We start from the raw sequence: 26,285 nt of genomic DNA, 5'->3' as shown, positions 1-26,285 counted from the left end.
ACTACCCTCAGCCTAACTTAAGGAATGATCCAATTCAGTCGCTCGTACATTAAATTGAAGAGATAATCACAACAAAGGATTCAAATATGATTTACGTAAGCAGAAAGCCGAGGAACCCGACGTTAATCATATACTAAAATAGGAGATACTCGATGGCAGTCTGGTCAAAACAGACGGGTCGACAACTAGTGGCAAGAAAACCTAACAATAAGTTAGGTTAGAGAGCTCTAGGCAAATAACGCCTATCAGGGATAATTAGTTAGTATATCAAGGAGCATAATAGTCATAAATCATGAATCAGGAAATCAGTGGCATTGTTTTATCTGTCTATCATTCTTTACAGTCGTGGATTGCCTATATCCCTTCCTCGAGGACATTACTGCCCAAGGCAGTAATCATACAAATCTCGTGATTTCCCCACTATATACCACCCCCCTTTATAAGTTGACCGTCCCCTAGCCAATAAGCTAATTACAATAACTTAAGTAATATCCTACTGCGATGAGATATATTAGTGACGCTCAATGTAACTAGCATAGGTTCGTAAGTAGTGCTTGATCTATAGGCGAGTCACGCGATCCGTCAAGGATGTCGCTGACTACTGTATGCTAGTTGCACAGTGGGGCGTTAGGGATTGTCTTAATCTATCAAAAACCCAACAGCAGGGGCTGAAACGAACTATGCCGATCGTGCGCATTCCGGAGTAATCGTGGCGATGACCCTTAGGGTACGATTGAACAGTGTATTCTCTGAGACGAGCCGAGAAACAATGTCCGTCTCGCCATCAGAAACCTTAACTGTATCTGTTGGGTTCAAGTGTTTGTGCCATTATTTTATCTCCACGGGAACTTGCCTCTGTTCTCCGTGTCACTGGACCTCGAAGCCCTATATGAAGCCATGGAAGCGTATCTTCCGACTAAAAAAGGTTACCAGTTCAATTTTTAAATATGTCTTCCTTGGAAAGAATCAGATACACCTCATTCGAAGAATTTTGAGTTACGCTAGGGAAAATTCGGATATAAAGTCAAATGACGATTGGATTGCAAACTGCTCAGAGCCCACTTCTCCTTAATTATCTCCTGACAGCACCACCTAAAAATAAGCATCTCGCACGGAACCCAAACCATTCACGAACCGTTCGGCGTTCGGGATACTCGGCCACGGGAACTAACCCCAGCCCCAAGGCGGATCCACTGTGGGAAGTTTCTAGATAAAAAGGCAAAAAGCCTCATTTTTGAGTTCATTCAACCAATCAATCATGCTCAGTTCATCTAATCAAAACGCTGTGTGTCCGTGTACAAAACTGATTATTGGTGAGTTTGAACGCACACGGTCCATAGAGTGGCCTGAAGCTGTACTGTATACCATGCAAAATTGATCACCATCTAGCTTCTGCGATTTTGGCACCACTTGCATTTATCTCGATAACTGAATCAATGTCAATAAAGTCATAATTCCATCATAAAAAAACAATTGAACAAGCCCTATTACGAAGCGCTTGAAACGATCCGTCCTCGGAAAAGCCCAAGAATGAGCTTGATGCCCCAACTTGTAGTACTCTGAAACAGGAACCACAAGACACGGGCAGAACCGTGGTTTCATCCACAAAGCAGATCAATAGGTTGCCCGAATCAAGCACAGGCACTGTCACAAACACAACCACGTCTACTAAAAAAAGAATCACTCATCGGCCCGCTCCATGCCTCGAGAGAACTATAAGAACGGGCAATTACAGCACCGATCAGTCCTCATCAACAACCTTCTCCTTTCTTTTGCTTCAGTTGACTGGATCAACTTGAATTTCATTCGCTCTTCTTTTCCTTTCTTCCTTCCGTGTTGAGTTCAATACCCTATCCTTATTTCTCTCTTTCCATCCTTCATTGTTCCGGCAACATGAAGAATACCGCGATTCTTTTCCTTGCTGGCACTGCTCTCGCAGCTCCCTTCAACAAGACCCTTGAGACCCGCGAGCCTTGTCTCTGGCCCTTGGGCAGCTCCAGCGGCGGCAGTAGCTCGGGTGGAATTTCATCTTTCCTTCCTGGCTTCTTGGGTGGTGGTTCCGCTTCTGCCAGTGGTTCCTCTGATTCTTCGGCTGACGCTGATGCCTCTGGCGATGCGTCAGGATCTGGCTCTGCTAGCCTAGGCGGTTCGGGCAGTGGCTCCAGCGGTCTTGGCCTTGGCCTTGGACTTGGTGGCTCTGGCTCTAGCTCTGGCTCTGGTTCCGCTGGCCTTGGCGCTACTGGCAGTGGCTCCGGTGGTGCTTCTGCAACTGGCGGCCTTGGTGCTGGTGCTTCTGGCTCCGCTGGCCTGGGTGGCTCCGATTCCGCTGGTATTGGTGGATCTGGCAGTGGATCTGGCGGTGCTTCCGGCACTGGCTCTCTTGGAGCTGGAGCTTCTGGCTCTGCTGGTCTTGGTGGATCTGGTACTACTTCTGGTGGTGCTTCCGGTACCGGTTCCCTCGGTGCTGGTGCCTCTGGCTCTGCTGGCCTTGGTGGCTCTGGCAGTGAATCCGGTGGTGCTTCCGGTACCGGCTCCCTCGGTGCTGGTGCCTCAGGTGCTGCTGGACTCGGCGGCTCTGGTTCAGCTGGACTCGGTGGCTCTGGCTCTGGCTCTGCTGGCGTTGGCGCTACTGGTAGCAGCTCCGGTGGTGCTTCAGCAACTGGCGGTCTTGGAGCTGGAGCATCTGGCTCCGCTGGTCTTGGTGGATCTGGCACTGCTTCTGGTGGTGCTTCCGGTACCGGTTCCCTCGGCGCTGGCGCCTCAGGTGCTGCTGGCCTCGGTGGCTCTGGCTCGACTGGCGTTGGTGCTACTGGCAGTACATCTGGCGGTGCTTCCGGCACCGGCTCTCTTGGAGCTGGAGCATCTGGCTCCGCTGGTCTTGGTGGATCTGGTACTGCCTCTGGTGGTGCTTCCGGTACCGGTTCCATTGGTGCTGGTGCTTCAGGCGCTGCTGATCTTGGTGGCTCTGGTTCCGCCGGTGTTGGTGCTTCCGGCACTACCTCAGGTGGTGCATCTGGTACCGAATCTCAAGGCGCTGGCGCCTCTGATGTCTCTGCAATTGGCGGGTCTGGAAGTGCCTCCGGCGGTGCTTCTGGAACTGGTTCCCTTGGTGCTAGCACTTCCGGTTCCGCCGGCCTTGGTGGCTCTGGTAGCGCTTCTGGTGGTGCCTCTGGCGATGTCTCTGGATCTGGATCTGGATCTGCTAGCGGCGGTGCCTCTGGTGAAGCTTCTGGCTCCGGTTCCTCCGGCGCGAGTTCTACTGGCGCAACATCCCCGAGTCTAGCACCGCACCCTCCGATTCTTCCGACTCGGGTTCTTCTGGGGCTGGCGTTTCTGGCAGCGGCTCCGCTGGTGTTAGCGGTTCCGGATCTGGTTCGTCTGGCACAAGTGTCTCTGGCGGCGTAGGCGCTGGATCCGGCACTGGCACTTCTCCCCAGGAAACTAGCTGGAGCACCAGCATCAGCTTCGCTCTCCCCGGTCCTACTGGTACCACTGGCGGTGCAAGCGGCTCTCTTAGCGGTTCGGCTTCGGCTCAGGCTTCTGCCGAAGCTCAAGCCTCCGCCAATGCTTCCGCCAATGCTTCCGCCAATGCTTCCGCCAATGCTTCTGCTAATGCCAATGCGTCGGCTGACGCCTCTGGTAATGCTAGCGCCTCCGCTGATGCATCTGCCAACGCCTCTGCTTAAAGCCAAAACTATGTGACTGATATTGCCTGATCCCCAACGAACGGGAGCAGCCTTTCGGTGATTCTTCGGCATGGTCGAAATATTGTGAAACAGCCCTTTTGTATGATGTTTTCTGGATGCGATTTGTGATTTGAATATTCCTGTGCGACATTTGCACACTTACGCTCATTTAATTATGCGAGATACTACTGTCAGATTAGTTCTGGGTAACTTAATCATCATCACCTTACCCTGACTCTTGAGCCCTCTTTCCGCTCCGTTATCTTTGCTTCGGCTTTCTGTAAAATCATTTAGGCTGAATTTCGGGTGGTACGATATTGACAAAAAACTCTAGGTATTTTTTAACCATGAAGAAATGATCATAGTTGGGAAGGAGATGGTCTTGGTCCTGACTCATGAGATCCCGCGGATGACTGGGAAGTCTACACTCTCCATGAATGACACCTGACCCTCCTTGCCCCAGATGGTCTGGAATCTCTGCCCAGTCAAAAGTAGTCCCGAAATATAGCTCGGAATCAGCCCTGAGAATGGACCAGTCATAAAAGGATTGATTTCCAATGACTTTCACCCCGAAGCTTGTGAACAGGCACTTTGTCAGCATCAGTTTTGGTCATAAGCATAAATGAAAATATGTTTGTAGGGCCAATAATATGAAGCTTCCTGTCCAGCACAAGAGAAGCGTTAGCAGCAAGGAGTATGCATAAAAACGAACCTCGGTCAACGGTCACGGTCCCCTCTATATTTCCACCCTAAAAGACTTAGCTGCAATCTAAACACTAGCAACGGTCCGATCCCTGCCGGGGACTCGTTAATTCTGCATGAACAAATCCATTCCACTGAATTCCACTGAGCAGGAATTCACCATACAGAACTCCGTTGGAAACCAATTGGTCACTCCACGTGCACACTAATCCCCAATGCGTAGCATCCGACCAAAATCATCTCCGAAGCTTATTTAATGAAGTTCGGACATTAAAGCCACATTGTGCTAAGCGGCCCTTGTGCCTGGCGAACGTGGTGGGCCCAGCTGACTTGGTATGCAGAAGATCTGCATGTTCTACTCCGTGGGTGGCATGCCGAATGTGATTGGTTGAGATTACTTCTCAACTCCGTAGTTATACTCCCATTGTGTTTGGAATGCTCGGAGAAATGAGAGTATATATACGGACGTGATCGTCCTGCCTGATGTATACACAGATCTGGTCAATCATCTCGAGTTCCACTATGGTTGGCGTGTCGACACTCGTCAAGTCTCTGCCCTTGGTGGCCAGCAGTGCCTTTGCCAGTGTCAATTATCCTGTGATTCCAAGTGACTTGACCACTCCTTATCAGCAGCGACTTGCAGTCTACGGACCGAACTGTACGAATATAGCCATCTTTGATTTTGTGTCGGGAAACCAAGACAAGAAACTAACATATCGATAGCGGTATCTGTGGGCTGGAACACATATGAGCAGTTGAACCAAACCTGCGTCCAATATGGCCTGTCCGCAGACAACCTCAACACGAAAGCCTGTTCAAGCTCATCAACAACCTACGCGACATCGCGAACATGGTCCAATGTCGCGATCTTGACAGGCCTGACCCCAGCAACAACCTACTACTACAAGATTGAATCGACAAATTCAACAGTAGGCCACTTTCTAAGCCCACGAACACCAGGCGACAAAACACCGTTCAACATGGACGTAGTAATCGATCTAGGCGTCTACGGCAAGGACGGCTTCACAACCTCCAGCAAGAAAAAAGACACCATCCCCGTCATCCAACCAGAACTAAACCACACCACAATCGGCAGCCTAGCCCGCACCGTCGACGACTACGAAGTAGTCATCCACCCAGGCGACTTCGCCTATGCCGACGACTGGTATCTGAAATTCGCGAATCTCCTCGACGGCAAAGAAGCGTACGAATCAATCCTGGAGCAATTCTACGACCAACTCGCCCCAATCGCCGGCCAAAAGCTGTACATGGCCAGTCCGGGCAACCACGAGGCCGACTGCAGCGAGATCCCCTATCTCAACGGCCTCTGCCCAGAGGGCCAGAAGAACTTCACGGATTTCATGCATCGATTTGACAACACCATGCCGCAGTCCTTCACATCGTCATCGTCAGATGCGACCGCCCAGACTAACGCAAAGAAAGCCCGATCCCTGTCCAACCCGCCATTCTGGTATTCCTTCGAATACGGCATGGCGCACGTCGTCATGATCAACACGGAGACCGACTTCCCCAATGCGCCGGATGGACAGGACGGGTCTGCAAAGCTTGACGGCGGGCCGTTCGGCACAACGAACCAGCAGATTGAATTCTTGACTGCTGATCTGGCGAGTGTCGACCGAACGGTCACGCCGTGGGTGATTGTTGCGGGTCATAGACCTTGGTACTCGACTGGATCATCCAACGGATGCGATTCTTGCCAGGAAGCATTCGAGGGGTTGTTCTACGAGTACGGGGTTGACCTTGGTGTTTTCGGGCACGTGCATAACTCGCAGCGGTTCTTGCCTGTTTATAATGGTACTGCCGATGCGAATGGGATGGATGATCCCAAGGCGCCTATGTACATTGTTGCTGGTGGGGCTGGTAATATTGAAGGATTGAGTTCTGTTGGGACTGAGCCGGATTATACGGCCTTTGCTTATGCTGATGACTATAGCTATGGAGCTATTAAGTTTGTGGATGAGCAGCATCTGACTGTTGAGTTTATTCGGTCTTCCACTGGGGAGATCTTGGATACTAGTACGCTTTACAAGAGCCATGGTACACAGTTTGTGAGGCAGTGAGGAGTATCTCTTGAGGGGATAGAAGATTGGAATTGTTCATAGTGAGGTTATTAGGAGTGCAGTATATAACGCGCTGAATAGACAGGACCACCGGTGCATCTTTATGACTCCTTTTAGTATTAGCTAGGGAAGAATATACTAAAGAATGATGAGACGAGCTGGAATTTACTTCCGCTCCACGGGATGCTTCTGTAGACTCTCATACCATTGGATCGTAGACCCAATCATAAAGGCCCACGAGCCCCAGAAAGTAGCAAGCGTAGCCTGGTACTCGACCCCGGAGTGCATACTCGCTGGCCCGAGTGCACCACATAGAGTAAAACCGATACCACCAATGAAATTCCACACACCGATATGCCAACCCAAAACATGCCATGCGGGTCGGTACCACTTAGATTGGGTCTCAAGGGTGAACAGTAATCCACTCAGAATGAAACCCATGCCACCGACAATCTGAGGGACCCAGTATACGCCATCGGCAACACCTTGGCTCATATGGTTGTAGATACCAGGAAGACCAGTAAGTCCGGCAATCCAGAAGATACTTGCAGCAAGGAACTGAATCAAAGACGCCAAGAACCCCAGTTCATGGAAGTAATGTGAGCGCAATTCCGACAAGGACGGTACCCATCGGAATGACCTCCCATCAGGCGATGAAGTAACATAACCAGGATAATCCGCTAAATCCTCATGACGACTGTCAGAAGGATGAGCATGCTTTGCAAAAAAGAGCGACCTCCGATTCGCATGGTGATGCCGACACTCTTGTATAGTCGGCATGATCTTCGTAGATGCAGGCGTATGCGCATGACCCTCATCCTCCTCGGACGTCGTCTTCGACAGAACAGACTCTAGCGCCCAGCCAAAACAACCCGTCTGATTAGCATTGATAGCTTCCAATAGCAACAACACACTTCCGATCTCGAACACAGTCGCACCGATAAAGGCCGACACGCCACCCCCTGTTAGCGTTTCACCCGAGAAGGTAGTCTGCGGATCTTCAAGCGGTAGCCAGACAAAGAAGGCGTTGATGATCCAGATCATGGAGCCAATGGTGAATGTAATCGCTACCAGATACGACACGTCCCAGTAGGGTACGGATGTCAGCATGCGGAGAATGCCTTTGGATATTGCGGAGGTGCTGTGTGTCACCGGTGGAGCTGTGTACCCTGTCTCCTGGGGAATGGCCTTGGTATCGACGCGCAGGGCATGTCGGCCTTTTCTGTTATCTCGCGATCGCCAGAGATGCTCGATGGGTGGATGGGGCTGGGCTTCTCCAGGTGCTGGGGCTTTCGTTTGAGGTTGTCTAGTTACTGTGTAGTGTGCCCAGGTGGGGTTCAAGAAATGTACAGGACCCGAAACATGGGATCTTCGTAATTCCAGGTCACTTTGGTCTTGTAGGGGCTCTCGACCTGACTGGAAGTGGGAATGTCGGCTCATTTGGTGGCGCCGTAATGGCACAGTGAATATTACACGGCCTTGGATATGTGAATCGATGGAATATGGACAGATACATAGAAGGAAAGATGTTAGGGATATCACGACGTCGTCCCATCTTCTTTGGGTAAGCACGACGGGCGTTTCAAGATTGCATGACGTCGGATGTCGGGGTTTAAAGCGGCACTAGGCCTAAAGCGGCAGTCCACGGAGTATAGGATTAACTCAACTGCTGCAACATCTGTTCAAACATACATGTCACGTTCATCATCATGTCCATACTTATGGAAGCCATTAATGCCAACAAGAAAAGCCCAACAGGTGCAACATCACTCATGATTAAAACGCAATCGCCCAAAAATAAGAACTCCCAACCGAACTTGTCCACATGAATCACAAACTCCTCGGGCAGAGGCACCTCTGCGACAATTTCGTGACAAGGATCACGACAATACGAGGTAAGCCTTCATGGCTGTGTCGAACCATTTTCTCCATCCTCTCCAGCATCCTCAACGGTAGGAGCCCGATCCCGATCTCCAGCCTCAGACTTCGCCTTGGCACTAGACTCGGTCTCAGTCTCAGCACCTTCATCTTCTTCGGTCAACTTAGTAGACTGTTTCTGCACTGACTTGCCCTTATTACCAGTCCGATCAGGCAAACTTTGCTCAGCCTCACTCTTCATTTCAGCCCCCGACTCCTCGGCAATCTGCGAAGCACGGGAGCTGTGATTGCGACGGGCACGAGCATGCGCCCGGCGAATCATCTTGTTATGATAGTCTTCCTGCTCGACTTCGGTGTCTTCATGGAGAATGCGACGGGCAGCTTCGCGACCGACAACGGGGAGTCGATCGACTCCAACAACAGAGGTTGGCAGAAGCTTAGGGTCCAGGAGACCGACTTGGACAAGAACACTCGCTTGATCCCAGTAGACGTGCTCCGAGTAGAGACGGCCAGCACGAATGCTGACGATACTCACGATAATGATCTCCACCCGCTTGTTGGTTGGTGGGACGCCGGGCAGCATCCACGGGACGTCCTGTGTATGTTCAAAGTTTACGTACAGCTCGTCCACGATGCGGTCTGCCCCAGTAGTGCGAGAAAGGAGTCTCAGCTGCATTGATGGGGGTAGTTTTCCGATAAAATAGTGATCATAGAAATGGCGGAGGGCTTTCTTGCCGATTCCACCAGTAATTGTGGGCGTATAAGTTACAGCGGGTGTTTTGCTCTGCACGTAGCCGTCCATTGTCTTCTTCACGTTGGACGCGAAGAACTTGGCTGTAGATTCGTTAGCATATCCACCCGACAGACGAAAGATTCCACCTACCCTCTACATGATCCTCCCAGCGTCTTTCCAAATCGGGGTCGCGCGAGTAACCCTTTCGCAATGCTTTCAAGGTTCGCGTGAAAGCAAGATCGGCCGACAGATGATCATACTCCTCAATATCACTCTCTGCAAAGCCCGGCTGCGCATTGTCGTATGTGAAGGTGGGATATCCCAGATCCAAACGCTCGCCTGTTCCGACACCAGGGTTGAGAGGACGTGTTTGGCGACGTTTCTTGCCCTGCAGACCCAGTGCGACGGGTTGAACAAGCACGTCGATGGTTTCACCAGCCAAATGCACCAGAACTTGCATCTGCATCCCGTATCGAGAGCGTGTGTCTGGGATAATGCTAGGATAGTATGCGACAAGGGCGCAGAGTCGACTCGAGTTGGTAGGCTTGAGGTAGTAGTCGAGACAGTAATTCGCAGCATCACCGTATGCTATAGATGTAGTTAGTTTGATATCAAATTTTGATGGGCTGAATTTGTCACATACCGACTACACCATAGTTTTCACCCACACCAAGCCCATCCTTTACGGACTGCAATTTGGCACCGTATTCCTTTCCTCCGCCGTTGTAGGGAATGTAGAGCACATCGAATCCTTCATCCTGCCAACTCTTGATGATCTCCATATCGAAGTCTTCGGTTTCGGCCGTGACACACAACCGCGCATTGTTATTTCCATTGTTGTAGAGGAATCCTCCGCTTCCAAGACCGGGGGCGCTGATAGAAACGGTGGCCATGTTTGTATATAGTGCTGATGTCGCCTTCTCGGGTGGGATGTTATGCAAGCGCCACGGCTATGTTAAAGATGAGGTTTCAAACGATTCACTGACAGAATGAAGCAGAGAAAACGAAAAGGCTGGTCACAACCATGGCACTTGACACTTAACGGCTCTACGTCATTGGCGTCGCAACGTCATCCATGGTTTAGATTAAATCACGTGAGTCAGGTACATGGATGAACCAGCATCTTTTATAGGCTAAGGATACGTTGAAACAGAAATCTTATGATCTATGACAATTATCTACATGCGACTTCCTTTTGGCAGTGCATACCCCCATTCGTTGCTATACTAGTCTCTCTGTTTGGCGATATACGTCCAAATTTAGGTCGAATTGTCTGTCGTGCCATGCTCTTCCGAACCATGGATCCACACAGGCTAATTTCCCTACTCGCCGTCTCCAAAGGAATGCATATTGAATGATGCTAAGTTGAAGCGTAGATAGAAAATGGCAAGGAGTCAATCAGGTTTCAAGGTTAGACGAACACCTCACTTGGTAATCCTTGTCAACATGGGACCCACGAGGGCCATCTTCTTAAAAAAAAGAAACTCAAATCAAAAGCACAGCAATAATTATCGCAGAATTCCGAAATCGACTCAATTGTTGGCGACATAAGAATCAGAGAGTTATGCATCATCCTGCCAAAATGGTCGGGAATATATTTCAAACGGCCCCATACAACTTGGCGAATCAGAAGTCCAGAACTGGAGACTAACGGGAGCTTGGATTAGTTCCAAGGAAAACCTAGTAAGGTCAGGTGTCATAGAACTCTGATCTAAAGAGCTTCCCACACATTGAAAATCAAAACCAAAATCAAATTGAGCATCTGTAGAAATAGAGTCAAGCTGATTTCACATGCAGTACCGGAGGATTTATTCTAATCCGAGATAGCACTGCATGAAACCCTGCCACAAGACACTAGAGCGAAAGAGAGAAAAGTCTCCACGATAAGACCCTTTCCCCTCCACATCCTTCTGAAGCTCATCGTTCAACACGAGCAATGTCTCTGGTGCAGCATGTTTCTGTCATCGACGGTGTGGATCGTGAACCAGAACCAGACGTAGCAGAAGACTTTGTATCCATTCGCAGAAAAATCAGCTACGATGTCCTACAGCCTCCAACAGAGGGTATCCCGGTCGCAGAGCTGCGTCCTGGAACCCCAGCTTACAAGCATTCCCCCGTGAAGCGGATAGGTACGGATCAATTCCATCGAGGTGTAACAAACATCTAACAGGTCCCAGTGCAGGTTGTGGTGACCGTGCTCGCGTGCTGGCTCGCGTCGGGAATCGTGTTTGGCTTCGCGGCTCTGAAACCGGTTCTCGTTGAAGAAGGTGTTTACCACGAGCGCTGCACGCCAGCTGAAATAGAAGAAGGTCTTGAATTGTGTTCTCAGCAAGACCTGAGGTAATTCATCCCTCTCCTGTTCGAGGTCGCCGCGACTATGATGTTATCATTTGTGACTAACTGCTGCCAGACTGAACCTCTTTTTCACTATTGCGTCCATCACCGCCAATGTGTCCGCCTTGCCAGTGGGGACCATCCTGGACCGCTGCGGCTCGCGAGTTTGCTGGCTAATTGGGTCTGTATTGCTTGCCATCGGCGGGGTGGTTATGGGCTTTGCATTCCACATCCCCAGCTTCGATGGGTACATCCCGGGGAATTTCTTCCTTGCACTGGCAGGAACATTCATCTTCGTGCCATCGTTTCAAATCGCAAATGCATTCCCCAAATACGCGGGGACGATCGTCGCGTTGGTGACGGGTGCATTTGACGCGTCGGCCGCTGTCTTCCTCTTCTACCGAGTCATTTACGAGGCCACCGGGAGAACATTCACGCCCGACAAGTTCTTCCTGGGCTATCTTATTGTGCCAGTATGCATCCTACTTACAGTTGTGACCATAATGCCTGCGAAAGATTATGTTTCAACACTGCAATTAGAAAATAGAATCGAAAAGGCAGAAGATGCCACGCGCGACGTGCACGACTCCGACGACGAGATCGAGAGCACAGCCGAGCTGAACAAGGTGCGCAGGAAGCGTGCCGAACAGCGGAAGAAGAAAATTCGACAGATCAACGCCGTCTTGGGCGATAAAGATGAGCGCCAGATGCGCGCCGACCGGGAAGAAGACCGTCAGCAGACATCCTGGGTTTGGGGTGTGTTGCACGGTTTGCCGGCACACAAGCAGATGGCAACGCCGTGGTTTATTCTCATTACATTGATGACAGTCCTCCAGATGATCCGCATGAACTATTTCATTGCGACCATCCGCTCGCAATATGAATATATGCTCGGGTCGATTGTTGAGGCAGACAAAATTGGAAACTTCTTTGATGTTGCATTGCCAGTTGGTGGTGTTCTTTTCACGCCTGCTATTGGCTTCTTACTTGATCGTCTTAGCGTACCAGCCATGCTGGGTCTCATTGTTGTGTTCACCACTGTCATCGGAGTTTTGAATTCTATCCCGGCTACTTGGGCTGGATATGCGACAGTCGTATTGTTCGTTCTACTGCGGCCGCTGTATTACTCTGCCATGTCGTGCGTTTCCTCTCCATCCTCCGTCTCCTTTCCCTTTGATATTATATAAGTTCTGACTAACTTTGATACAGCGATTATACAACCAAAGTCTTTGGCTTTGCCACATTCGGCCGCGTCTACGGGGCCATTATCTGTCTATCGGGACTAGCGAATTTCTCCCAATATGGCCTAGACGCAATGACACACCGTACATTCGACGGGAATCCAATCCCAATCAATGCCACCTTGGCAGTTGCGGGATTTATTGTGGGCATGGCACTTGTGATATTCGTTTTCGTGGCTGTCCGCCGGTTGAGAGAACAAGACGCAGCAGATGACGAGGAAAGGGAGAGATTGCTCCAGTTCTTGGAAGAGGAGGAGGAATACGAGAGTGACGAGGAGTACCGGTGAAACATAATGCATCGGGCCCGATAAAGTTGGGTTTTGAACGCTGGCCGAGGTTCGGTATTTCGCTGAAGTGCCGTGCCAATGCTTTCTTGATTTATGGACTGTATTCCACTTTGTATATTTTAATGATGTGGACTACCAAGACGAAAACGCGAGTCACATGCTCTAAGACAATAAATCGGAATTCGCTTTAGAGTTTCCCCCCGAGTTTTGAGTATACTGGGGGATCCTATGGGATCTGAGGACCCTGACAAACAAAGCTTTTAATTCGAAGAGAGCGACTAAACGGTTATCTGCTTGATTCAATTGCATTTAGGTGTTAGCCTAGATCAAGTAGTATATGCATGGTGAGCTCATAACCTGCATATTGGAAGATATCCGACGGCCGAGACCAGGGTAGGTACGTAGGTACGTGGGTAGTGCACGCTTTGCATGCTCCAAGGCTGCCAACGAACAAGCTGTCAGAGATAACAGATTATGCTTTCGGTAAATCCGATCTAAGTTAGAAGCGGACGTATCAGAAAGAAAGTGTTACTGCTAAATGGTGCTCTCTTCGTATAGAAGTTATGGCTTCAGCTGAGTCTTGGCTTCCTGGCCTCGCCACTGGATAAAAAAGACAACCCGTACAACTTGATTTCAGCTTTTAGGCAAAGAGTAGGATATGAAATACAAGGAGAATTGACATATCTAGATACATGTAAAGATTATGCACCAGGGATAACATCTATGATTACACACGGCCAATATCAATCTCAACAATCTCATTTCCCCAAGCCCTAACCACCAACCCCAACCAACCAATGGTAGGACAAAGACGAACGAACAGCACTCCTACCGCCTCCCTTACCCCTAACTCCAACTTCCATCCCTTAGGAACCAAAAATCGAGGGGATGACCACCCGCCAAGAGCCCGCCAAGTAGGTCACCCCCGCATCTAAACCCTCACGCCCCCGGATTCTCATCCAAACCACCAAAAGCAGCCTCCAACTTTCCTCCCAGCAGACATCTAACTCGTAGAGCCAGCAAAAAGTGGAACCCAAGCCCCCTCCTTTGTTTCGGGCAACATTGCTCTATTACGCGCTGACTCTACTGCCAACTCCTCCGTCAACCCCCCTTCCGCTGCTGTTTCGTACGCACTATACTGCAGGCAATTGTCTTGTCCCGAGGCCCCCTGTCGGCTATTCTATTCTGGTTCCGGATCTGGAATGGATGGCGTTGGCTGGGCGGGATTCATGGGGGGTTATTTGGCGATGGTCTTTGTGACTGGGTGGGATGTAGGTTGGTGTCTTGTGGAGATCCGGGGTAGGTGAACTTTGTGATAGGTTTGGTATGTGTTGTGGGACTGGAGGATTGTAGATAAGATGGTCGGTGTGCCTGTTTGTTGCTCTCTTGTTTTTTTCTATACTACAGTCTCATAAGTTCATACTTTGGTATTTGGGATAACGTTCCCCGGACTTTGATTGTGATCGCAGGAATTGATTCGTTTTCAACTGATTTGACTTGACGCTTTGTGTGCTTGTGGGAAATATGGCTTCCTTCGACGATAAACCTCCTACTGTTGATAATATCGAGGATATCGCGGGTAAGAGTCCGCCTTCTGAGGATGATGAGGAATTCACGCCCGAGGAGCAGAAGAAGATTATTCGGCGCGTGGATTTGAGACTTGTTACTATGACTGGGTTGGCTTATTGTATTTCGCTGATGGATCGGACTAATCTGAGTATGGCTGCTGTCGCTGGGTAGGCTTCCCTCTGCATCTTCAGTGGTGATTGTTGGCGGTCAGTGGTTGACGGTTTGACAGATTGAAAGAGGAATTGAGGTTGGATATTGGACAGCGATATGTATGTTCATACTCCAAATTGTGTTTTGGGATGATTGATGCTGATTGATTCCAGTCTATCATCGTGTTGATGTTCTTTGTGCCCTATATCATCTTTCAGCCGCCGATGACTATTATCATTCGCAAGTTGGGCCCGACTATGTTCTTGTCATCGATTATTATTTGCTGGGCTGCTATTATGATAGTATGTCTCTTGACCGGACATATTGTTACTCCGCTGACTGGGTTAGGGAATGGGATTCGTCAAGGATTGGGGGCAATTGGTCGGCACACGTGTGCTTTTGGGTGTCCTGGAGGCAGGCTATTTCCCTGGCTGTGTCTATCTGCTGTCATGCTGGTATACCCGATGTAAGGTCAACGCGTATGATCACTGAGCGATAGCTGACCACTCCAAGATGACGTCCAAAAGCGATTCTCCGTTTTCTATCTCATTGGATGTGTTGCCTCGGCCCTGGCAGGAATCCTCGCCTTTGGTCTCATGCAGTTAAATGGAAAGCATGGCCTAACTGGCTGGCGTTGGATCTTCATCCTCGAAGGCGTGGTGCGTACTCCGCGATATCAATTGAACGTTTGTACTGACAGAGCAGATCACCGGTGCCATCGGCATCTTATGCTTCTTCTTCCTCGTCGATTTCCCAGACCGCGCACACAAATCTTGGCGATTCCTGAGCGAGCGTGAATGCCAGTTCATCGTCCGCCGCATCAACAACGACCGTAACGATGGTCACCTTGAAGCATTCTCCTTGAAGAAATTCCTGAAGCCTGCATTGGACATCAAGATCTGGGGCTTTGCGATGATCTTCTTGTAAGCACAATGCCCTCCCGCGGTCCATGTAACACTCTAACAAGAATCAGCTGCCTCACAACGGTGACCTACGCAATCGCCTATTTCCTCCCAATCATCCTCCGCCTCGGTATGGGCTACGGCGTCGGCCAATCGCAATGTCTCGTCGCACCGCCCTACGGCTTCGCAGGAATCGTCATGTACGGCACAGCCTGGGTCGGCGATAAATACCACATGCGCGGACCGATCTTGATCTTCAATGCCTTGCTCGCCATCATTGGATTACCGATGATGGGCTTCGCCAAGAGTGACGCGACACGCTATGTGGGCGTTTTCTTCACTGTCGCCGGCGCCAATGCCAACATCCCCGCTTGTATGGCCTACCAGGCGAACAATGTGCGTGGCCAATGGACTCGTGCCTTCTCCAGCGCTACTCTTGTTGGATTTGGCGGTCTTGGTGGAATCGTGAGTAGTTTGGTTTTCCGTGAACAGGACGCGCCCGGTTATCGGCCCGGAATGTATGCCGCTATCGCGTATGTATTCAAGTTCTCCTCGGTTTGGTCTCAAACTGGATACTGATGTTTCTGCAGGTGTAACATTCTGATCATCATTTTGGTTATTGCGTTGAGTTTGTGGTTCAAGCGGTGTAACAAGCAGGCGGATCGGGGAGAGCGGGAAATCGAGGGCGATGCTCAGTTCCGGTATACCATTTGAGTCATATAGTCCAGATAGCAATGTCAATGGCAACTTCAATCGGATCTTTCATTATCCACTCTGAACATCGGAAGCTCGACCGGAGCTTCCCCTGCTTCCCCTCGGTGGGTTATAGCCCACTTTCGATAAGTTTCCCGTCGGGAAACTCGGAGCTCCCCTCCGCAAAGCAGTGGAGAATTGGTGGAGTCGAGGGGCGATGAAGGGGGAAAAGGATGCTGATTGGTCCGATAAGCAGCGGTTATCAAGGCCCTCCGTTTCCCGACAGTTGCCCGTCGGCAAGGGCAAGTCACAGGTGATAAGTATTAATTTTGGCTTCTGTACTTCTTTGCTTCTTTTCTTCTTTTCTATCCTGCTATTCTGCTATCCTCCCTCTCCTCTCAGCAATTGGATGTGTTGAGTGCCTGCTCTAGTATCTGAAGTATGGCGGCATCCCTCTTTGCCCTTCGCGGCACCCGCCAGCTTGCGCTGCGATCGCGTGTTCGCATGCCCTCCATTGCCAGAGCTTCAATTTCTCCATTGAACCTGCAGCGACGGGGTGTTCACAGCTCTTACCCCCGTGGCGTGTACAACAGCACCATTGCCGATCACGGTGACCCTCACCCCCAGGATGTTTTCCAACCTCTCGATACCTTCCCTCGCCGACACATTGGTCCTTCCCCAGAAGCCGCCGGGCAGATGTTGGCAGTGCTGGATCCCCCAGTCGCAACTTTGGACGAGTTCGTGAAGCAGGTCCTGCCCGAGGATATCCTCTCAAAGAAGAACCTCGAGCTCTCCGAGCCCAATGCCGATATCAATCTATACCGCTCTAGCGTGCAGGGCGGCCTCGGCGAGACCGACATGCTGAAGCTTTTGAACAAGTACCGCGAACAGATTGATATCTCTGGCAAGACCTACATCGGAACCGGTTACTACCCCACAATTGTTCCCCCCGTCATTCAGCGCAATGTGCTCGAGAACCCCGCCTGGTATACCAGCTACACACCCTACCAGCCTGAGATCAGTCAGGGTCGTCTGGAGTCATTGTTGAACTTCCAGACTCTCACTGCTGATCTGACTGGTTTGCCTTTCGCCAATGCCTCCGTTCTGGACGAGGCCACCGCCGCCGCCGAGGCCATGACCATGTCCTTTGCCACTATGCCCGCCTCCAAGCAGAAGAAGGCCAACAAGTCTTTCGTTATCTCCCACCGCTGCCACCCCCAGACTATTGCTGTGATGCAGTCCCGCGCCGAGGGATTCGGGATCAACTTGGTTATTGGTGATATCTTGGCGAATGACTTCCAGCTCGTCAAGGACCAGAAGGACCACTTGATTGGTGTCCTTGCTCAGTACCCCGATACCGAGGGTGGTATCTACGATTTCCAGTCCCTGAGTGACTCCATTCACGGCCAGGGTGGTACCTTCAGCGTGGCTACTGACTTGCTTGCTTTGACTGTGCTTAAGGCCCCCGGTGAATTTGGTGCCGATATCGCCTTCGGTAGTGCTCAGCGTCTGGGTGTTCCCATGGGCTTCGGCGGTCCTCACGCTGCTTTCTTCGCTTGCGCTGACAAGTACAAGCGCAAGGTCCCTGGTCGTGTTGTTGGTGTGTCTAAGGACCGTCTTGGCAACCGCGCTCTGCGTCTAGCTCTTCAGACTCGTGAGCAGCACATCCGTCGCGAGAAGGCTACCAGCAACATTTGCACTGCCCAGGCTTTGCTTGCTAACATGACTGCCATGTATGCTATCTACCACGGCCCTGTTGGTCTGAAGTCTATTGCCGAGCGCATCATGTCCATGACTACTCTTCTCCGCGAGAAGCTCGTTGGTCTTGGCTACAACGTTCCTGTTGGCACCAACGGTGACGGTGGTGTCGTTTTCGATACTCTCGCCATTGAGTTGCCCAGTGCTGCTGAGGCTGATGCTATTATGGCCGAGGCCAAGGCTAGCAACGTGTTCCTCCGCCGCCTCGGTGGTAGCAAGGTTGGTCTCTCTCTGGACGAGACTGTTGGCCGTGATGAGGTCAAGGGAATCTTGGATGTCTTCGCCGCACACAAGTCGGTCTCCCCCGTTGAGGTTGATGGCCACCTTGGTGTTACTCCCATTCCTGCCAACCTTGAGCGTACTTCCACCTACATGACCCACCCCGTCTTCAACACCCATCACTCCGAGACTGAGATGCTCCGATACATCCACCACCTTGAGTCGAAGGATCTGTCTCTGGCCCACTCTATGATTCCTCTCGGATCCTGCACTATGAAGCTCAACGCTACCTCGGAAATGCTCCCCATCTCCTGGCCCGAGTTCTCCCAGATCCACCCCTTCATGCCTGCTGACAAGGCCAAGGGCTACACAAACATGATCGATGACCTCGAGCAGCAGCTCGCCGACATCACCGGCATGGCTGATGTTACTGTTCAGCCTAACTCTGGTGCCCAGGGTGAGTTCGCCGGTCTCCGTGTCATCAAGAAGTATTTCGAGGGCAAGGGTGATTCCAAGCGCAAGCTGTGCTTGATTCCTGTGTCTGCTCATGGCACCAACCCTGCCAGTGCCGCTATGGCCGGTATGCGCGTTGTCACTGTCAAGTGTGACACCAAGACCGGTAATCTCGATCTCGAGGACCTTAAGGCCAAGTGTGAGAAGCACCAGGATGAGCTTGCCGCGTTCATGATCACCTACCCCAGCACTTTCGGTGTCTTCGAGCCCGGTGCCAAGGAGGCCTGCCGTCTGGTTCACCAGTACGGTGGTCAAGTCTACATGGATGGCGCCAACATGAACGCCCAGATTGGTCTTTGCTCCCCCGGTGAGATTGGTGCCGACGTGTGCCACCTGAACCTGCACAAGACCTTCTGTATCCCCCATGGTGGTGGTGGTCCCGGTGTCGGCCCCATTGGTGTTGCCGCTCACCTGAGCCCTTACCTTCCTTCCCACCCTACCAGCGAGTACCTGCAGTCCAAGCGTGGTGAATCCTCTTCCCCACCCATCAGTGCCGCCCCTTGGGGTAGCGCCAGTATCCTTCCCATCACCTTCAACTACATCAACATGATGGGCGACCGCGGCTTGACCCACGCCACCAAGATCACCCTCTTGAACGCCAACTACATCCTCTCCCGCCTCAAGCCCCACTTCCCAATCCTTTACACCAATGACCACGGCCGCTGCGCCCACGAGTTCATCCTCGACGTCCGTGGCTTCAAGGAGACCTGCGGTATCGAAGCCATCGACATCGCCAAGCGTCTCCAGGACTACGGCTTCCACGCGCCTACCATGTCCTGGCCCGTGTCCAACACTCTGATGATCGAGCCCACTGAGTCCGAGAGCAAGGCTGAGCTTGACCGCTTCTGCGACGCCCTGATTTCCATCCGTCAGGAAATCGCCCAGGTCGAAGCCGGCGAGCAGCCTCGCGAGGGTAATGTTCTCAAGCTGTCCCCTCACACTCAGCGTGACCTCCTCACCACCGCGTGGGAGCGTCCCTACACCCGTGAGAAGGCCGCGTACCCGGTGCCTTACCTGCTTGAGAAGAAGTTCTGGCCCACCGTCACCCGTGTCGACGACGCCTTCGGTGACCAGAACTTGTTCTGCACTTGCGGTCCTGTCGAGGATAGCGAATAGACCAAGATCGATCTAGACGATGATCTATGATACCCATGTTGCGTTGGTTGCTTGCTTTTGGCTCTTGGCTTTGTTTTCTAGGGATCGGTTCCCGCTCTTCTTGTGTATACATTCAACATTTTTTTCTTTTGGCTACGATGATGACGTTCAAAAAGATTACTCTTTCAGCTTGGATTGATTCAACATGATCGTCCAGCGGGCATAATACAATATAACATTGATTACTTCCTCATTATTAACTTATAACTTCGTAGTAACTTCGTGCTAGTCAACCAAATCGTAAACACCCGAAGTCGGCAAAACCCGGCAACCCCGCCCCTTATCAGCTTATCAGCTTATCAATGCCCCTCTTACAGTACAATACTCTCTCTACAAAGTTACACACCCTGTTACAGCAATACTGCTGTTAGGTAATCGAAAAATACAGTAAATACTCATACAAGCCGGAGACAGCCGATCCCCGCCCCGCCAAAGGCCCAACATTCCCCCATTCATGCGGACGACCCTGTCAACTCAGCCGCTTTTCTCAGAGTTCAATTACGGCGGCTGCACCCTACTCAGAATACATCGGATTTAGAAGGGGTAACCTTGAAACATACCATCACGAACTTGGCTTTGGATTACTTTGGTAGGTGGTTGCGAGGACAGATCTCTAGGAGAGGGTATATTAGACTACTTTCCCTCTTGTCAACATTTTGATCCTCGGTGTTCACCTTCGACTTGGATTCCGACTCGCGAGGCTTGCATTGTGGAGACTGATCAGCGCTGTCTTTCTTGAGATAGACTTTATATCGTCTTCGGTTTTATACTGCTAGATTTTGATTACACCTCCGCGCTGATACATCGCTGTTGCTTTCGATATTGTTATATTGCGCACCTGCATATACAGCAGATTCCTGTATCGAGATGGGTTCTATTACAGATACATCCTTTAGTCTGACAGTCTACCGCGGCACATTTATTCAATTACCTCGTTTGTCTGATACTGGCTCTGACAAGGCCAAGCCGGAGCTGATTCGCAGTCAGGGTGCTCTATGGGTATCTGCGGCGGATGGCCGTATCAAGGGTTGGGACTGGCAGGCCCATGATGACACGGCCTTTGCCAATTTGATGACCCAAAATGGATGGGTGGATGTTGATTCCGATCTCAACGGCCAAGAATCAAAGGTGAAAGTCAAGCTTGTTACGGCCAGCGAGGAGAAGAACGAGTTCTTCTTCCCTGGATTTATTGGTATGGATATGCCCCAGCATCAATCAAACAACAGACAACTAACAAAACAGACACACATATCCACGCCCCCCAATACCCAAACGCAGGCCTCTTCGGTTCCTCAACTCTCCTAGACTGGCTAGAGACCTACACATTCCCCATGGAATCCGGATTTGGCACACAGCCCGACGGAAAGACAGGCCACCAGCTCTCAACCAAAGCATCTGAAACCCCCATCCCAGCCCAAACAATCTACAACCAAGTAATAGCGCGCACGCTCGCGCACGGCACAACCTGCGCCTCCTACTTCGCAACAATCCACATCCCAGCAACGAACGCTCTCGCCAGCCTATGCAAGAAACACGGCCAAAGAGCCTTCATAGGCCGAGTCTGCATGGACAACCCAGACTTTTGTCCCACATACTACCGCGACGCCTCAGCCGAAGACTCTCTCTCCGCCACAAAAGCCACAATAGCACACATAACCTCCATAGACCCAACCGGCTCGCTCATCAACCCCATTATCACACCGCGCTTCGCGCCCTCCTGCACAAGACCCTCCCTCGAAGCCCTGGGCCAACTGGCCGCATCACACACCCCACCTCTGCACATCCAGACGCACATCGCCGAAAACACAAACGAAGTCGCCCTGGTCAACGACCTGTTCCCCGAAGCGGGGAGTTACACGGCTGTCTATGATAAGTACGATTTGCTGACGCCGCGGACGATTCTCGCTCATGCGGTGCATTTGTCGGCTGCGGAGAAGGCGCTCATTGCGAAGCGCGATGCGAAGATTTCGCACTGTCCGGCTTCGAACTCGGCGCTTGGGTCGGGCATTGCGCCTGTGCGGTCGTTCCTGGACCTGGGGATTACGGTTGGGCTGGGCACGGATGTGAGTGGCGGGTATAGTCCTAGTATTCTGGAAGCGGCGCGACAGGCGTGTCTTGCTTCTAGGTTGTTGGGACATACGGAGTCTTTTGGGAAGGATGGGGATGAGGCTGCTCGGGTGAAACTTTCTGTTCCGGAGAGTTTGTATCTCGCTACGCGGGGTGGTGCTGCGGTTGTTGATATGGCGGGGGATATTGGGGGCTTTGATTTGGGCATGTTGTGGGATGTGCAGTTGATTCAGCTGGGGGGTGTGCAGGGGTTTGAGCGGAGTCCTTTGGATGGGGAGTGTGGGGATGGATTGGTTGATCTTGTGGGATCTGGGCCTGTGGGTAATGTTAACTTGTTTGGTACGGAGACCTGGGAGGAGAAGGTTCAGAAGTGGGTTTGGGGTGGTGATGATCGCAATGTGAAGGCTGTTTGGGTTGCTGGACGGTTGGTTCACACCAGGGGGTGATTTGGGCTCGTTGATTTTGCAGTTTTGAGACTATGGTCTTCTGTGTTTGATGCATATATTTATTTACGCTTTGTACATGTTTTGGGGCGCTCGCGAGCTGCCTTGGAGATATATTTTATACTTGAGATAATTTCTGATTAACGTTTTATAACTATTGGCAACTGTGTGATGAGTACATAAAGCCAGCCTTATGGGCCACCACGCTAGCTCACATGCAGTGAGCGATAGAAAATGAGAGCTTACTGGAACAGCTCAACACAATCGAAGATCTAGATAACCTATAAGTATCTTGCAAACCAAAGCGGAAGTTTGGTAAGGGAAACTCACAAAGTTAGGGCTGAGATAAGTATCTCCAGAGCTGCCCGAAATGACACTGATAGTAATCTAAGTCCATTAGTATCTGAATCCCAACATAGATGATTCAAATCCACTTACAGTGTTCGTTCCTGCAACAATAGTGCCTGAGGGAATGGAAACATCATACACATTACCGTAACCCCGGTAAGCGCCACGAGTGACACCACGAGAATTGAGGTCAGTCGGAGCCGCCGGGCTAGGTCCTGTGTAGCTGTTGATCTTTGAGAAGTCAGAAAATGTCCTTAAGAGAGAATGATGCCACTTGTGACTTACTGTAGCCTGAGGCCGACCACCTGCGAAAGCGAGTGTGGTTCCAATTCTCAGTGTCGCAGCACCAGTTTGCGAAGACGTCGCTGTGAACTTAATAGTCAAGGGCGAGTTGACAGACTTGAACAAAGCCATTGGGAATGAAGAGACTGATGAGCTGCCAACTGTGTAAGTACCTGGAGTCCAGGAAGACATGCGCGTGTCGGAGGGATGCATGCGGAGTTGGTTGGCGGCGTTGAGGAAACCGGTTGGTCTGTGAAAGTATTAAGTTAGTGATCGTGTTTGTGAGAGCGTGTCATGTATACGAAAAGTACGTACTGTCCATCCCAATCTCCAATCTTGAAGATAGTTGTTCCTGTCGTGACAGAGCCGGAGATACTCTTGGAGGTCGTTGATCCAGCAGTCACTGTAACGGACGAGGTCGCGACAACATATTCGCCCTGGTAGTAGACCATGGTGTAAGTGCCGGGCTTCATGGCTGGAGAGGTGAAGCTTCCTGAGGAAGCTTTGGTCCAGTACTGGGCGGCGGAGTTGTACCTGTTCCTACGTTAAATCTTTGCTGTGTGTGATAAGACATCAATGTCACTCACCAATGGATGACAGATTCGAAAGAGGAGGAGCTACCAGAAGCAGTACCCTTGACATAACCTCTTCCAGAAGTGGCAACGTATCCCTGAATGCTGAGATCGGCGAAGAAGGAAGTGTCAAGGGTGGAACTGGGAGTGCCACTGCGACTGAAGTACATCGAGTAGGGGCCGTGCAGACCCTGGCGGTAGCTCTCGGTTTGAACGTGTCCGGAGTTCTGAGAGAGTAAGTACTTGAGCCTTGCTAGTGAAATCTAAATTGACGTACCATGTACCAGTAAAGACCGGTGTATGAGCCGACATTGTTGGTGTTGATGTCACTAGAAAATATTAATGTGGTTCGATCAACCATGATGTAGGGACATACCGATGGAAAGGTCCTCCAGCAGAGGTCTCGTATTGGTTCAGGATCATGCAGACGCGGTGAGCGCTTCCAGAAACACCTGAGAATATAAGTATAAGCAGGTACCACAGTGTATAGAGTCGAATTTCATCTTACAGTGTATGTTATCATCGATGAAACGCTGGCTGGAGTAGAACTTGCTTCGAGTTTGGCCGTCAACCAGGTACTGTATTGCGTCAGTTGAGCTTTTCACTTGATTGAGTATTGCTCCAAAGCTACTTACCACATCGGATCCCTCGATAGCAGTACCATCTGCGATGTTGGATACGACACCGAAGGGCTCTTCGTTCGGAAGCAGATCCGCGTTCAGACGGGCGATATACCGCAGTTCTCCGATTGCCGGCTCTGGTGATCTTTAGTATAATTTCTATAAGCAAAATCAACATGAAAGAAAAACTAACCTGCGGTAGTGTATGTTGCCATGTGGATGATAGAATCTCCGCTATGAACAACATAGTAGTGGATCAAGGTGTCGGTCGAACATGTCACCTTGATATAATCACCAATAGTCTCCGCAGTAACAGTTGCACTACCAAGACCCGATCCAATGTGAGACCCAGTAGACTGGTACTGCAGCTCAGAGCCATAGTAGTTGATCGACGTAATGTCACAGCTTGTCCGACTCACAGTAAACTTGAGAGCGTTGGCTGAACCAGCATCGATAACATAGGCGGAGGAGCTAGTAGTAATTCCGAAAGCAGCATACGCTTGCTGAGCCAGAAGGGCCACTGAAGCAAAAGCTGCAGATCTGAATAGCATCTTGAATGATGTTTCGTAACGCAAGAGATTTACCCGAAGAACAAAAAACCCTAACACAGGATTAGGGGGACATACACTTATACCACCGGAGAATTCTCATCATTCAAACTAAAACCATGTCTTCTGAAAGGTGGAGATTTGGCAGCTATTAGCCCTCCGTTCCTGCATATTTTTCCCCAGACACCGTGCATTCAGCCATAGTTCCACCAATCTCGGCAGCGCCTCTGACTTCATTCCGCATGATTTCCCCATCAGGAACGGAACACTTGAAGAATCGACGGAAATATTACCTTTCTTCGTCATTGAGTACATGGTCATCACCATCATCACCATCATCTTGCAGCTCCCTTGGGGACTGCCGGAGCTCCACCTCGCCTAGGGTTGCCAAGACCCTGCCAATCCCGTGTGGGGAGTGATTGTTTCAACAACACGGAGCTCCTGTCAGCGGTGTGATAGGACAAACATGAGACGTCTTTGTTGCTAGTGAAGCTGAGCTTCGGGATGAGATCCCCCTTCTAACCCCTAACTTCAAACACCTGATTTCCATTTCGGGTCCTTCTCCCCCGAAGTCTCGGCCCTCTTCCGCCTTGGTCGCTCTTGATAAGATCAGAGTCCAATAGAAATAAAATGGTCATTTTCCGTGCAGATACATGATTGGGGATAGATGTGGAAGTCTGACCGTGTCAAATCCTTCACGCCCTGTTTCATTTCTGGTATGCCAATATGCAGTCCATTATACCAGGATAGCCCGATTCCGAAGGTCAAATAGCTCATTCATAGTCTACTGTTTCATACTCCAACGTAGCTGGTATCCACAACTGAATGTTCCCATTAGTGCCAAATTATCTCCAAATCTGACAGCTAGCTTCGGACGCGGCGCCTAGTCTGTGCTTGGTCATCCGTACATTATCGGGGTATTCCAGTTCCAGAAGTCCTCGTCACGAGAAGAAGAAACCTCCATTTGGCTGGAATCAGATCATCAAACTTCATACAACAAATGCTGCTGTTACGAATGTCGCTGCTCTCTATTCCCCAGGGGCGTTCTCGGTCTGAGCTGTCGATATGCCGCCGCACTTGGCTCTTTCGAGCACGTTTTGTTTAATTTGGAAGGCATAAATTGCGAGAGTTGTAAGCATAATAATAGTGTGATATGATGCAAAATGCCAAAAACAACAGCTAGCGCATTTCTGGTGGCGCACTCAGGGCTTGGACAAGACTTTTTCAGCTTTATCGCAAAGATATCACGCAATCTATTCTCATCTAGAATCCTCCCATCTTTATAAGCATGCCAGTTTTGTTCCCGTTCCTGGGTTAATATCGCTTTAACTTATAGGGGTGGATATTGCCGCAAATGAACCCCAGCCATTGTACGTGCTTATAGTAGAATAAATATGTCTACCTCGTATATTAGTATACTAAATTAGACTTTGAATCAGTCCAGTGTATCTACACTATCATTATTAATGACTTATATATTTCATTAGAAGAAATTATTTTGCGG

At 50.5% G+C, this 26,285-nt stretch overlaps 10 protein-coding genes across 10 annotated transcripts; 5 read left to right on the top strand and 5 right to left on the bottom strand.

The window, feature by feature from the left end:
- Positions 1 to 1,877: 1,877 nt before the first annotated feature.
- Positions 1,878 to 2,927, bottom strand: N7511_002996 (uncharacterized protein; the record flags this gene model as incomplete). The annotated part of the gene is made up of 1 exon (XM_057125421.1): positions 1,878 to 2,927. One exon carries the CDS (start codon positions 2,925 to 2,927, stop codon positions 1,878 to 1,880), a length of 1,050 nt encoding a protein of 349 aa, XP_056987580.1.
- A 99-nt stretch (positions 2,928 to 3,026) lies between these two features.
- Positions 3,027 to 3,758, bottom strand: N7511_002995 (uncharacterized protein; the record flags this gene model as incomplete). The annotated part of the gene is made up of 1 exon (XM_057125420.1): positions 3,027 to 3,758. One exon carries the CDS (start codon positions 3,756 to 3,758, stop codon positions 3,027 to 3,029), a length of 732 nt encoding a protein of 243 aa, XP_056987579.1.
- Positions 3,759 to 4,910: 1,152 nt separating this feature from the next.
- N7511_002994 (purple acid phosphatase family protein) lies at positions 4,911 to 6,469 on the top strand (the record flags this gene model as incomplete). The annotated part of the gene is made up of 2 exons (XM_057125419.1): positions 4,911 to 5,046; positions 5,112 to 6,469. 2 exons carry the CDS (start codon positions 4,911 to 4,913, stop codon positions 6,467 to 6,469), a joined length of 1,494 nt encoding a protein of 497 aa, XP_056987578.1.
- Positions 6,470 to 6,634: 165 nt separating this feature from the next.
- Positions 6,635 to 7,909, bottom strand: N7511_002993 (uncharacterized protein; the record flags this gene model as incomplete). Its single annotated transcript, XM_057125418.1, has 1 exon — positions 6,635 to 7,909. One exon carries the CDS (start codon positions 7,907 to 7,909, stop codon positions 6,635 to 6,637), a length of 1,275 nt encoding a protein of 424 aa, XP_056987577.1.
- A 463-nt stretch (positions 7,910 to 8,372) lies between these two features.
- N7511_002992 (dienelactone hydrolase) lies at positions 8,373 to 9,973 on the bottom strand (the record flags this gene model as incomplete). Its single annotated transcript, XM_057125417.1, has 3 exons — positions 8,373 to 9,181; positions 9,231 to 9,668; positions 9,724 to 9,973. The coding sequence occupies 3 exons, from the start codon at positions 9,971 to 9,973 to the stop codon at positions 8,373 to 8,375; spliced, it is 1,497 nt and encodes a 498-aa protein (XP_056987576.1).
- A 1,043-nt stretch (positions 9,974 to 11,016) lies between these two features.
- On the top strand, positions 11,017 to 12,942 carry N7511_002991 (putative MFS transporter; the record flags this gene model as incomplete). Its single annotated transcript, XM_057125416.1, has 4 exons — positions 11,017 to 11,209; positions 11,258 to 11,420; positions 11,491 to 12,552; positions 12,624 to 12,942. The coding sequence occupies 4 exons, from the start codon at positions 11,017 to 11,019 to the stop codon at positions 12,940 to 12,942; spliced, it is 1,737 nt and encodes a 578-aa protein (XP_056987575.1).
- A 1,524-nt stretch (positions 12,943 to 14,466) lies between these two features.
- Positions 14,467 to 16,277, top strand: N7511_002990 (uncharacterized protein; the record flags this gene model as incomplete). Its single annotated transcript, XM_057125415.1, has 8 exons — positions 14,467 to 14,678; positions 14,741 to 14,780; positions 14,835 to 14,963; positions 15,010 to 15,127; positions 15,175 to 15,320; positions 15,367 to 15,584; positions 15,635 to 16,096; positions 16,154 to 16,277. 8 exons carry the CDS (start codon positions 14,467 to 14,469, stop codon positions 16,275 to 16,277), a joined length of 1,449 nt encoding a protein of 482 aa, XP_056987574.1.
- Positions 16,278 to 16,697: 420 nt separating this feature from the next.
- Positions 16,698 to 19,862, top strand: N7511_002989 (glycine decarboxylase subunit P; the record flags this gene model as incomplete). Its single annotated transcript, XM_057125414.1, has 1 exon — positions 16,698 to 19,862. One exon carries the CDS (start codon positions 16,698 to 16,700, stop codon positions 19,860 to 19,862), a length of 3,165 nt encoding a protein of 1,054 aa, XP_056987573.1.
- An 891-nt stretch (positions 19,863 to 20,753) lies between these two features.
- N7511_002988 (uncharacterized protein) lies at positions 20,754 to 22,414 on the top strand (the record flags this gene model as incomplete). The annotated part of the gene is made up of 2 exons (XM_057125413.1): positions 20,754 to 21,093; positions 21,144 to 22,414. Coding segments are annotated over 2 exons (1,611 nt in total), but the record flags the coding sequence as incomplete, so codon positions are not given.
- A 239-nt stretch (positions 22,415 to 22,653) lies between these two features.
- On the bottom strand, positions 22,654 to 24,784 carry rglA (putative rhamnogalacturonase B; the record flags this gene model as incomplete). The annotated part of the gene is made up of 11 exons (XM_057125412.1): positions 22,654 to 22,683; positions 22,742 to 22,798; positions 22,850 to 22,990; positions 23,045 to 23,291; positions 23,357 to 23,575; positions 23,629 to 23,840; positions 23,891 to 23,942; positions 23,990 to 24,065; positions 24,122 to 24,191; positions 24,249 to 24,370; positions 24,427 to 24,784. The coding sequence occupies 11 exons, from the start codon at positions 24,782 to 24,784 to the stop codon at positions 22,654 to 22,656; spliced, it is 1,584 nt and encodes a 527-aa protein (XP_056987571.1).
- Positions 24,785 to 26,285: the final 1,501 nt, after the last annotated feature.

The sequence above is a fragment of the Penicillium nucicola genome (genome assembly GCF_028828085.1).
Source record: "Penicillium nucicola strain IBT 29836 chromosome Unknown utg000002l, whole genome shotgun sequence".
Classification (NCBI taxonomy): domain Eukaryota; kingdom Fungi; phylum Ascomycota; class Eurotiomycetes; order Eurotiales; family Aspergillaceae; genus Penicillium; species Penicillium nucicola.
This window is presented reverse-complemented; position numbering and strand designations above follow the sequence as displayed.